At 37.5% G+C, this 12,648-nt stretch overlaps 2 protein-coding genes across 2 annotated transcripts; both read left to right on the plus strand.

Annotated features, from left to right (window-relative positions):
• Positions 1-3,736: 3,736 nt before the first annotated feature.
• On the plus strand, positions 3,737-5,436 carry LOC122966610 (nuclear factor 7, brain-like). Its single transcript, XM_044330850.1, has one exon. It carries the CDS (start codon positions 3,873-3,875, stop codon positions 5,292-5,294), a length of 1,422 nt encoding a protein of 473 aa, XP_044186785.1. The 5' UTR covers positions 3,737-3,872; the 3' UTR covers positions 5,295-5,436.
• A 4,214-nt stretch (positions 5,437-9,650) lies between these two features.
• Positions 9,651-11,174, plus strand: LOC122966632 (nuclear factor 7, brain-like). Its single transcript, XM_044330886.1, has one exon. The coding sequence runs from the start codon at positions 9,765-9,767 to the stop codon at positions 11,172-11,174; it is 1,410 nt and encodes a 469-aa protein (XP_044186821.1). The 5' UTR covers positions 9,651-9,764.
• Positions 11,175-12,648: the final 1,474 nt, after the last annotated feature.

A 12,648-nucleotide genomic window follows, 5' to 3' on the forward strand; every position in this document is an offset into this window, starting at 1 on the left:
TCTATTAATTTGTTAATGCTTTTATTCATTGATCAAACATTTAGTCAATAAAATAAAATGAAAATATACTTCAAATATGATCAATTATCAGTCCTAATGATATGTATTCAAAAAGATTGACAGTAAAGCCCTGACCCTCATGTTGAACTGTGGATTTTAAAGGTTGTTAGTCCTGATCACCTTTATCTTTCTGTTTCAGCATTTATTTCTTAATTCTTGAATATCTATTAAGTTGGAGCTGCTGTTTGTTCCTTTGTGTTTATGTTAATCATCACTTGTGAAACACATCAGTACATGTGAGTCTGTGCTGAATGAATGTCAGGATTTACACTGATTAACTGTGTCTTCGATTTATGATTTATTCAAAAAGTTGTATGTTTTCTATCTGGTGAACAAATGTCCTGATCAGAACAAGAGTGAAATGATTTCCTGGGTTACTTCTGTCAATAAAAATCAAAATCAAAGTTATGCTGCAGTTTTATGTGTCTGTAAACACAGAAAGACATTCACGTCTTTATTTAAATTGTCATTTTATTGATAACACCTTAACACATTTTCTTGAAGTTAGAGAAACACGTGTAGCACGTAAGAGAACAGAGCAATAATCTGAAGAATCAGAGAACTAGAGGATTAATATTATTATACAGAAGAAACCCAAACTGACAAAAAGAGACAAAGGGAAACTAGAAAGAGCCAACTGCAGAGAAATGATTGAAGAAGGTTGGAAACAGAGGGACGAGGGAATAAAGAGTGAAAGACACCCTACGAGGAGAAGCCAACTCAGTGTTGTCAGTGCAACTTAGTCAGTGGCTGGAGAAAGAAGATAGCAGAGGTTCAGAGTGAACACAGAGGCTCCAGTTTATCTCAGTAAAGCTTCATCTGACTAAACAGCTGACAGGAAGGCAGCAGAGCTCACTGACCTCAAGAGACTAGAGGAGGACAGACATTAGTTTATATGTAGGGCTGCACAATTAATCATTTTCAATCATGACTCAGCTCTGATCATTCATATAGAATAATGATTTATTAGTGGTGTTGGTGCATTTCATTTCATTAACAATGTGGCTGCAAACAGTTAAGATGCTGATATAAGATGAATGAAGGAGAATCATTTTGTTCCCAAATCACTGAGGAAAATAATTGTGCAGCAGCATCATGATCATGATCTCAATCTGTAATCAGAACGATCAATTTAGTCATAATTGTGCAGCCCTGATCAATAATTATAATGGAGGCTTGTTCTTATTCTACAGTGATAAACTGCTGTTGTCTCTGACTGGATTGTCTGTTAGATTTGACACTAAAGTCGACTTATTGTGCAGCTACATTAGAAGCATCAACCTGCCGTCCATCTGTGTCCTGTTTGTGCTTTACTTTGTGTGACTGCGCCCCCTGCTGGAGCTCATTCACACTCTGAACTGCCTCTAATCTGTCAGTCGGACTCGAGTGCTGTTCCTCAAAGTGACATGCAGGCTGAGTGAAGAACCGCTCGCTCTCAGTGCTGATGGTCAACAAGTGCTCCTCGTATTCTCTCAGCTATGTTCAAAAGGCACTGACAACACAGAGCCCCGTAGAAAAGCATGCGAAATAATCATCATCATCATCCTCATAGTCATCCTTAGTGCCACAGTCATCAATATAATCATCCTGATCATCATAGTCATCTTCATTATATCATCTTGAGACAAAAATAGTTATATGCACTTAAAAAGCTGAGAAAATAGAAAGAGAAAGGTGGAGTATACCAGCATTCAGTAGAAAATAAGAAACCAAATAAAAAGGAAATAACAACAAAAAAACAAGTGTCATGCTGACTGTCATGCAAAGGAAATGCCAGCTATGCTGCTAGTTAGTGGCAGTTGTGTAATACTGTGTACTCCTTCATGTTAAATATGTGAGTCTTATTATACTGGTTTTCAAAACTAGTAAACACACTAAGAAGAACAGAAGAACAACACATTTATACTGTACATGCTGCTATTTCTTCTTTTTTTGGAGGGGAGTGGGCAGGACTGTTTTTACGCACCAAAGAGGAGGAAAAAATATTTTGTAATCAATTTCAGACACCTGATCTACTCTTAAAAGTCTGTCACAATGACATCCAATGTGTCCCTTACATAAAAAAACACTAAACACCTGATACTGAGAGGAGACTGCAGGCAGACTCTGTAGAAAAAACACACTGCTGTGTAAAACAAACATAATATGATGCACAGCAGGATAATTCATAACCAGGATATAATAAGATACTGTATGTGCAGTGTATGCCTGTGTATGGATCGGTTCACAGGATTTTTAGCATCACCAGGGTACATCGATAAGAATTTAAGGGACGACTGATGTTTCCATTTAAGCCATTTATTGCCAACATGCATACATGTAGGCTAGAGCAATAGAAGATGATGAAGCTTGTGGCGGTTATGTTTTTTTTTTGTATGAACAGAAAATGATGAACAGGAAAACTCAAGAATTACAATATACAGTTAAACTATATATAACATCACACATTTAGGTATCTAACAAACAGTGAATATTAGGGCTGAAATTAATACGTCACAGCAAACTTTACATTTAACAATTACATAATGAAAGAAGTTTTAAATATTCTAATTTAAGTTATAAGGATTCTGGATGTTGCATCTGCTAAATTAAGAACTACAGAGAATGAGTTACGTGCAATGTGCACTTACACACAACTATAAATCTGTTGGATCAAAGCAAACAGGCCAGGTGACCATTATATCATTTACCAGTATATACTGGTCAAGCTTTTACTCACATTCAATCTACATGAATCCAAAAATAACCATTAAATTATAACATATGAAGAAAGTAATGAACTCACTTTCGTCACACACAGCCATAGGTGTGTATGTGAAACACAGGTACAGAGGGCCCTCACATGTGGTTAGTGGTGCTGCCGGCCAGAACAAAGGAAATGGGTGAGATATCAGTAGACCATGATTAGGAGTGAGTGAGCTCAGGTGAGAATGGGCGGATCCACACCAAGGAAGTAGGCAGAGGATTGTTGAATGGTGTGGGTCTATTCTGTAATGGGAAACAATATTTTCTTAATGCAGAGGTATTTCACTGTAAAAAACCCCATCTTAATTGCTTTACTAATTTCAACAATTCAAACTTCAGGATCACTACTGATAGTACCTGCACGTCAATATAGAAATGACAGAGACTGTCTGGGATGTTCAGGAGTCAAAACACTCCTGCACAGATGATCAGAAACCTGGATAATATTCATCAATCATAAATGGATACTAATTACCAAGTTGTGTTATATCATAACTTTAACATGATTAAAATCAGGATAATTCATAACAGGCTCTAGTCTTCATGTAAATGTACTAACTGACAGAACAGAAGTTGAGTAAAGTTTAATAAAGTTAAATTTAAAATATTAGAATATCATAAAATGATTAAAATTGCCATAAACAGCTCTGCTTAAACTATTTATCGGTTGATGAAGTTGTTCTGAATGAATGTTCTGGTAGTAAATTACAATTGTTTCAGCAATATTTCACATAAACTTTTCAAGTATAGACGCTTTCATTGTTTGATAGTTAAAACATACAGTAGGCTTTTGGTGGAGTATTCCTTTAACATCTGTAACACAGAAACAGCACCATCTGGTGGAGACACAATCAAATGGCAGTTTTATTTCCATCAGCTCTCTACCTGTGACGCAGGTAAATGAAACTGAAAGCAGATTGACACTGTTGAACAGATCGCAGACGCCATTACATTACAGAGTGAAATCTCTACTGAAGAACACACACTCGGAGGACTGAACAGAGAAAGTTGAAGAGACTGTAATTTGGTGAGTCTGCAACTTAAAGAAAATCTAGAAATCAGAGAAAATGGCTGAAAGAGCTCTTTTTGAAGGTTACCTGAGTTGCCATGTGTGTTCAGAGACTTTCAGTGATCCTGTGTCTCTGACCTGCAACCACAGCTTCTGTTCAAGCTGTCTGCAAAAATTCTGGGAACAAGCTAAAAACAAAAACTGTCCCATTTGTAAAAGAAAATCTTCAAAGGATTATCCATCCATCAACCTCTCTCTCAAAGACCTGGCTGACTCCTTTGCTAAGAGGCAGAATAATTCACCTGAGACGGAGAAAGAAAAGGAGAAAGAGGAAGTGGTGTGTCATAAACATCCAGAAGTCCCTTATTGGTTCTGTGAGGATGAACAGAGAGTTGTGTGTCCTGTCTGTGATTTTCTTCTCCATCACGGTCACAAGGTGGTTCCTGTAGAACAAGCAGTCAGTGACCTGAAGGACCAGCTGAAATCTGACTTAAAGTCTCTACAGGACAAGATGGACAAATACAAACAAGTGGAGAAAACATACAATGAAATGATTCAACACTCTAAGAAGCAGCTGTTGTCCACAGAGAAGCAGATCAGAGCAGAGTTCAACAAGCTCCACCAGTTCCTGAAAGAGGAAGAGGAGTCCAGACTGGCAGCTCTGAGGGAGGAAGAGGAGCAGAAGGGGAAGACTATCAGCAGAGAGATGAAGAGGATTCAGGAGCAGATCTCCTCTCTGTCAGACAGTATCTCTGCTGTTGAAGAAGACCTGCAGAAACACAAGGTGTCATTCCTCAGCAGTTATAAACCCACTCAGACCAGAGCCAGAGACCAGTGCTCACTGTCAGATCCACAGCTGGTCTCAGGAGTGCTGATAGATGTGGCCAAACACCTGGGCAACCTGTCCTTCAGAGTCTGGGAGAAGACGAAGGAGAAGGTCCACTTCAGTCCTGTCATTCTGGACCCAAACACTGCAGACCCCCGTCTCTATCTGTCTGATGATCTGACCAGTGTGAGACGTGGAGACACAAAGCAGCAGCTCCCTGATAATCCAGAGAGAAACACTAAGTATATCACTGTTCTGGGCTCTGAGGGCTTCAGCTCAAGGAAACACAGCTGGGAGGTGGAGGTGGGAGACTATCCTGTCTGGAATGTGGGTTTGGCTAAAGAGTCAGTTGACAGGAAGGGAGAGATATTTTCCTCACCAGATTATGGAATCTGGTGTTTATGGCATGGTGATGGAAAATACATTGATGTTGTTGGTGAGACTGTCAGTGTGAAGAAGAGTCTCCAGAGGATCAGAGTCCAGCTGGACTATGACAGGGGGGAGGTGTCCTTCTACGACCCTGAAGACAAGACTCACATCTACACTCACAGAGACACTTTCACTGAGAAACTCTTCCCTTATTTTAACCTTGGAGAGGCTGGTGATGCTAAAACCACTGATATCAAAATCTGTCAAACTGAGATTTCTCTGTGATGTTCAGGAAGGTTTGTGAGATGTGATTTATTAGGATTTGAGGGAATAATTAGATCTACAGATTTATTTTGTCACTATCAGTTAGTGATTTATAGGTGAGAGTAATGCATTTAACATTTACTTTTTAATGGTTTAATCATCCAGGGTTTTTTTTTCTTTTAAAGTAAAAAATATTTTTTTCAAAGTGTATTTATAATAATACATTCAGACGTTTTACAAATGTTTTCTTTTTAAAATAAAGGAAAAACTTTTTTTACTGTGAAGAATGGACAGAACAGGAAATCTTTACATAATAATTCACCTGTTTATTTACCATGTGTGTCATTAATCACAGATATCTACTGATTGTCAAAACTTTTCTATGTGATTATTCAGTTTTATCCATGAAAACAAACTGAATCTTCTTCCTGATTTTTGGTGCTTTAACTCAAGAAAATTCTGTAGAAATTAGTTTTAAACAGTTTTTCATTTCTTCTTCAAGGTTCAGTCTAAATTACAGCAGCCCGAAATTGAAGAAAAAAAAAATTGAAGGTGTCCATCAAATATTGAAACAAAGATCATGTAGATCACAGCTTGGGCTGCACCTGATGACAGTTTTTTTATTATCTATTAATTTGTTCGTGCTTTTATTCATTGATCAAACATTTAGTCAATAAAATAAAATGAAAATATACTTCAAATATGATCAATCATCAGTCCTAATGATATGTATTCAAAAAGATTGATTGTAAAGCCCTGACCCTCATGTTGAACTGTGGATTTTAAAGGCTGTTAGTAGTGATCATTTTTATCTTTCTGTTTCAGCATTTATCTCTTAATTCTTGAATATCTATTAAGTAGGAGCTGCTGTTTGTTCCTTTGTGTTTATGTTAATCATCACTTGTGAAACACATCAGTACATGTGAGTCTGTGCTGAATGAACGTCAGGATTTACACTGATTAACTGTGTTTTCAGTTTATGATTTATTCAAAAAGTTGTATGTTTTCTATCAGGTGAACAAATGTCCTGATCAAAACAAGAGTTAAATGATTTCCTGGGTTACTTCTGGCAATAAATATTTAAAAAAAAATCAAAGCTGTGCTGCAGTTTTATGTGTCTGTAAACACAGAAAGACATTCACGTTTCTATTTAAATTGTCATTTTATTGATAACACCTTAACACATTTTCTTGAAGTTAGAGAAACACGTGTAGCACGTAAGAGAACAGAGCAATAATCTGAAGAATCAGAGAACTAGAGGATTAATATTATTATACAGAAGAAACCCAAACTGACAAAAAGAGACAAAGGGAAACTAGAAAGAGCCAACTGCAGAGAAATGATTGAAGAAGGTTGGAAACAGAGGGACCAGGGAAAAAAGAGTGAAAGACACCCTACGAGGAGAAGCCAACTCAGTGTTGTCAGTGCAACTTAGTCAGTGGCTGGAGAAAGAAGATAGCAGAGGTTCAGAGTGAACACAGAGGCTCCAGTTTATCTCAGTAAAGCTTCATCTGACTAAACAGCTGACAGGAAGGCAGCAGAGCTCACTGACCTCAAGAGACTAGAGGAGGACAGACATTAGTTTATATGTAGGGCTGCACAATTAATCTTTTTCAATCATGACTCAGCTCTGATCATTCATATAGAATAACGATTTATTAGTGGTGTTGGTGCATTTCATTTCATTAAGAATGTGGCTGCAAACAGTTAAGATGCTGATATAAGATGAATGAAGGAGAATCATTTTGTTCCCAAATCACTGAGGAAAATAATTGTGCAGCAACATCATGATCATGATCTCAATCTGTAATCAGAACGATCAATTTAGTCATAATTGTGCAGCCCTGATCAATAATTATAATGGAAGCTGGTTCTTATTCTACAGTGATAAACTGCTGTTGTCTCTGACTGGATTGTCTGTTAGATTTGACACTAAAGTCGACTTATTGTGCAGCTACATTAGAAGCATCAACCTGCCGTCCATCTGTGTCCTGTTTGTGCTTTACTTTGTGTGACTGCGCCCCCTGCTGGAGCTCATTCACTCTCTGAACTGCCTCTAATCTGTCAGTCGGACTCGAGTGCTGTTCCTCAAAGCGACATGCAGGCTGAGTGAAGAACCGCTCACTCTCAGTGCTGATGGTCAACAAGTGCTCCTCGTATTCTCTCAGCTATGTTCAAAAGGCACTGACAACACAGAGCCCTGTAGAAAAGCATGCAAAATAATCATCATCATCATCATCCTCATAGTCATCCTTAGTGCCACAGTCATCAATATAATCATCCTGATCATCATAGTCATCTTCATTATATCATCTTGAGACAAAAATAGTTATATGCACTTAAAAAGCTGAGAAAATAGAAAGAGAAAGGTGGAGTATACCAGCATTCAGTAGAAAATGAGAAACCAAATAAAAAGGAAAAAACACCAAAAAACAAGTGTCCTGCTGACTGTCATGCAAAGGAAATGCCAGCTATACTGCTAGTTAGTGGCAGTTGTGTAATACTGTGTACTCCTTCATTTTAAATATGTGAGTCTTATTATACTGGTTTTCAAAACTAGTAAACACACTAAGAAGAACAGAAGGACAACACATTTATACTGTACATGCTGCTATTTCTTCTTTTTTTGGAGGGGAGTGGGCAGGACTGTTTTTAGGCTCCAAAGAGGAGGAAAAAATATTTTGTAATCAATTTCAGACACCTGATCTTCTCTTAAAAGTCTGTCACAATGACATCCAATGTGTCCCTTACATTAAAAAACACACTAAACACCTGATACTGAGAGGCGACTGCAGGCAGACTCTGTAGAAAAAACACACTGCTGTGTAAAACAAACATAATATGATCCACAGCAGGATAATTCATAACCAGGATATAATAAGCTACTATATGTGTAGTGTATGCCTGTGTATGGATCGGTTCACAGGAGTTTGAGCATCACCAGGGTACATCGATAAGAATTTAAGAGACGACTGATGTTTCCATTTAAGCCATTTACTGCCATCATGCATACATGTAGGCTAGAGCAATAGAAGATGATGAAGATTGTGATGGTTATGTTTTTGTTTAAATAAATGATGAACAGAAAAACACAAGAATTACAATATATAGTTAAACTATATATAACATCACACATTTAGGTATCTAACAAAACAGTGAATATTAGGGCTGAAATTAACATCACAGCAAACTTTACATTTAACAATTACACAGTGAAAGAAGTTTTAACTATTCTAATTTAAGTTATAAGGATTCTATGTGTTTCATCTCCTAAATTAAGAACTACAGAGAATGAGTTATGTGCAATGTGCACTTACACACAACTATTAATCTGTAGGCTCAAAGCAAACAGGCCAGGTGACCATTATATCATTTACCAGTATATACTGGTCAAGCTTTTGCTCACATTCAATCTACATGAATCCAAAAATAACCATTAAACTATAACATATGAAGAAAGTAATGAACTCACTTTAGTCACACACAGCCATAGGTGTGTATGTGAAACACAGGTACAGAGGGCTCTCACATGTGGTTAGTGGTGCTGCCGGCCAGAACAAAGGAAATGGGCGAGATATCAGTAGACCATGATTAGGAGTGAGTGAGCTCAGGTGAGTATGGGCGAATTCACACCAAGGAAGTAGGTGAAGGATTGTTGAATGGTGTCGGTCTATTCTACAATGGGAAACAATATTTTCTTAATGCAGAGGTATTTCACTGTAAAAAGAATATCTTAATTGCTTTACTAATTTTAACAATTCAAACTTCAGGATCACTACTGATAGTACCTGCACTTCAATATAGAAATGACAGAGACTGTCTGGGATGTTCAGGAGTCAAAGACACTCCTGCACAGATGATCAGAAACCTGGATAATATTCATCAATAATAAAGGGATACTAATTACCAAGTTGTGTTATATCATAACTTTAACATGATTAAAATCAGGATAATTCATAACAGGCACTAGTCTTCATGTAAATGTACTAACTGACAGAGCAGAAATTGAGTAAAGTTTAATAAAGTTAAATTTAAAATAATAGAATATTATAAAATGATTAAACTTTTCATAAATGGCTCTGCTTAAACTATTTCTCAGTTGATGAAGTTGTTGTGAATGAATGTTCTGTCAGTCAACTATAATTGTTTCAGCACTATTTCACATAAACTTTTCAAGAATAGATGCTTTCATTGTTAAAATATACAGTCAGTTTTTGGTGGAGTATTCCTTTAACATCCATAACACAGAAACAGCACCATCTGATGGAGACACAATCAAATGGCAGTTTTATTTCAATCAGCTCTCCACCTGTTACGCAGGTAAATGAAACTGAAAGTAGATTGACATTGTTGAACAGATCGCGGACGTCGTTACATTACAGAGAGAAATCTCTACTGAAGAACACACACTCGGAGGATTGAACAGAGAAAGTTGAATAGACTGTAATTTGGTGAGTCTGCAACTTAAAGAAAATCTAGAAAATAGAGGAAATGGCTGAGAAAATTGCTCTTTTGGAAAGTTTCCTGAGTTGCCATGTGTGTTCAGAGACTTTCAGAGATCCTGTGTCTCTGACTTGCAACCACAGCTTCTGTTCAAGCTGTCTGCAAAAATTCTGGGAACAAGCTAAAAACAAAAACTGTCCCATTTGTAAAAGAAAATCTTCAAAGGATTATCCATCCATCAACCTTTCACTCAAAGACCTGGCTGACTCCTTTGCTAAGAGGCAGAATAATGATTCATCTGAGACGGAGAAAGAAAAAGAGAAAGAGGAAGTGGTGTGTCATAAACATCCAGAAGTCCCTTATTGGTTCTGTGAGGATGAACAGAGAGTTGTGTGTCCTGTCTGTGAGTTTTCTCTCCACCAGAGTCACAAGGTGGCTCCTGTAGAACAAGCAGTCAGTGACCTGAAGGACCAGCTGAAATCTGACTTAAAGTCTCTACAGGACAAGAGGAACAAATACAAACAAGTGGAGAAAACATACAATGAAATGGTTGAACACTCCAAAAATCAACTGTTGTCCACAGAGAAGCAGATCAGAGCAGAGTTCAACAAGCTCCACCAGTTCCTGAAAGAGGAAGAGGAGTCCAGACTGGCAGCTCTGAGGGAGGAAGAGGAGCAGAAGGGGAAGACTATCAGCAGAGAGATGAAGAGGATTCAGGAGCAGATCTCCTCTCTGTCAGACAGTATCTCTGCTGTTGAAGAAGACCTGCAGAAACACAACGTGTCATTCCTCAGCAGTTATAAACCCACTCAGACCAGAGCCAGAGACCAGTGCTCACTGTCAGATCCACAGCTGGTCTCAGGAGCGCTGATAGATGTGGCCAAACACCTGGGCAACCTGTCCTTCAGAGTCTGGGAGAAGATGAAGGAGAAGGTCCACTTCAGTCCTGTCATTCTGGACCCAAACACTGCACATCCCCTTCTTTGTCTGTCTGATGATCTGACCAGTGTGAGAAATGGAGACACAAAGCAGCAGCTCCCTGATAATCCAGAGAGAAACACTAAGTATTTCACTGTTCTGGGCTCTGAGGGCTTCAGCTCAGGGAAACACAGCTGGGAGGTGGAGGTGGGAGACCATCCTGTCTGGCTTGTCGGTTTTGCTAAAGAGTCAGTTGATAGGAAGGGAGAAACAAGTGCTTCACCAGAATATGGATTCTGGTGTTTAAAGCATCGCAATGGAAAATACATTGATGTTGTGGGTATGTCTGTCAGTGTGAAGAAGAGTCCCCAGAGGATCAGAGTCCAGCTGGACTATGACAAGGGGGAGGTGTCCTTCTACGACCCTGAAGACAAGACTCACATCTACACTCACAGAGGCACTTTCATTGAGAAACTCTTCCCTTATTTTAACCTTGGAAAGTCTGGTGATGCTAAAACCACTGATATCAAAATCTGTTAAACTGAGATTTCTCTGTGATGTTCAGGAAGGTTTGTGAGATGTGATTTATCAGGATTTGATGGAATAATTAGATCTACAGATTTGTTTTTGTCAATATCAGTTCTTTATTGGTGAAAGTCGGGAATTATACATTTACTTTTTATGTGTTTATTATCCAAGTTTTTAAAATAATTCAGTGAAGCAAAGAATGTACCAATAATAATAATAATAATAATAATAATAATAATAATAATAATAATAATAATAATAATAATAATAATAATAATACAGAGTTTCAACAAATGTTCTCTTTTTTAAATAGAAAACATTATTTACTGTGCAGAATGGACCAAACAGGGAATATTGATGTAATAATTCACCTGATCTTTATTTACCATGTGTGTCATGAATCACAGATAACTTAAGGCTGTCAAATATTTTCTATATGTTCATTCATTTTTATCCATAAGAAACAACTGAATCTCATTTCTGATTTTTGATACTTTAAAATGAGAAAATTTTGCTAAAATGTATGTTAGACAGCTTTTCATTTCTTTCTTCAAAAAGATCATGTAGATCACAGCACAGCATTATTGATCTTCATTCCTAATAATATGTATTCATAGGACTGACTGCAAAGCCCTGGTCCTCACATTGAACTGTGGATTTTAAAGGTTGTTAGTAGTGATCACCTTTATCTTTCTGTTTCAGCATTTATTTCTTAATTCTTGAACATTTATAAAGTTGGAGCTGCTGTTTGTTCCTTTGTGTTTATGTTAATCATCATTTGTGAAACACATCAGTACATGTGAGTCTGTGCTGGATGAATGTCAGGATTTACACTGATTAACTGTGTCTTCGATTTATGATTTATTCAAAAGTTGTATGTTTTCTATCTGGTGAACAAATGTCCTGATCAAAACAAGAGTGAAATGATTTCCTGGGTTACTTCTGGCAATAAATATAAAAAAATCAAAGCTGTGTTGCAGTTTTATGTGTCTGTAAACACAGAAAGACATTCACATTTCTATTTAAATTGTCATTTTATTGATAACACCTTAACACATTTTCTTGAAGTTAGAGAAACACGTGTAGCACGTAAGAGAACAGAGCAATAATCTGAAGAATCAGAGAACTAGAGGATTAATATTATTATACAGAAGAAACCCAAACTGACAAAAAGAGACAAAGGGAAACTAGAAAGAGCCAACTGCAGAGAAATGATTGAAGAAGGTTGGAAACAGAGGGACCAGGGAAAAAAGAGTGAAAGACACCCTACGAGGAGAAGCCAACTCAGTGTTGTCAGTGCAACTTAGTCACTGGCTGGAGAAAGAAGATAGCAGAGGTTCAGAGTGAACACAGAGGCTCCAGTTTATCTCAGTAAAGCTTCATCTGACTAAACAGCTGACAGGAAGGCAGCAGAGCTCACTGACCTCAAGAGACTAGAGGAGGACAGACATTAGTTTATATGTAGGGCTGCACAATTAATCATTTT

The sequence above is a fragment of the Thunnus albacares genome, chromosome 2, assembly GCF_914725855.1.
Source record: "Thunnus albacares chromosome 2, fThuAlb1.1, whole genome shotgun sequence".
Classification (NCBI taxonomy): Eukaryota; Metazoa; Chordata; class Actinopteri; order Scombriformes; family Scombridae; genus Thunnus; species Thunnus albacares.

What these genes read in the sequence shown, in the direction of transcription:
- LOC122966632 (XM_044330886.1), top strand. Translation starts at nt 9,765, where the DNA reads ATGGCTGAGAAAATTGCTCTTTTGGAAAGTTTCCTGAGTTGCCATGTG.
- LOC122966610 (XM_044330850.1), top strand. Translation starts at nt 3,873, where the DNA reads ATGGCTGAAAGAGCTCTTTTTGAAGGTTACCTGAGTTGCCATGTGTGT.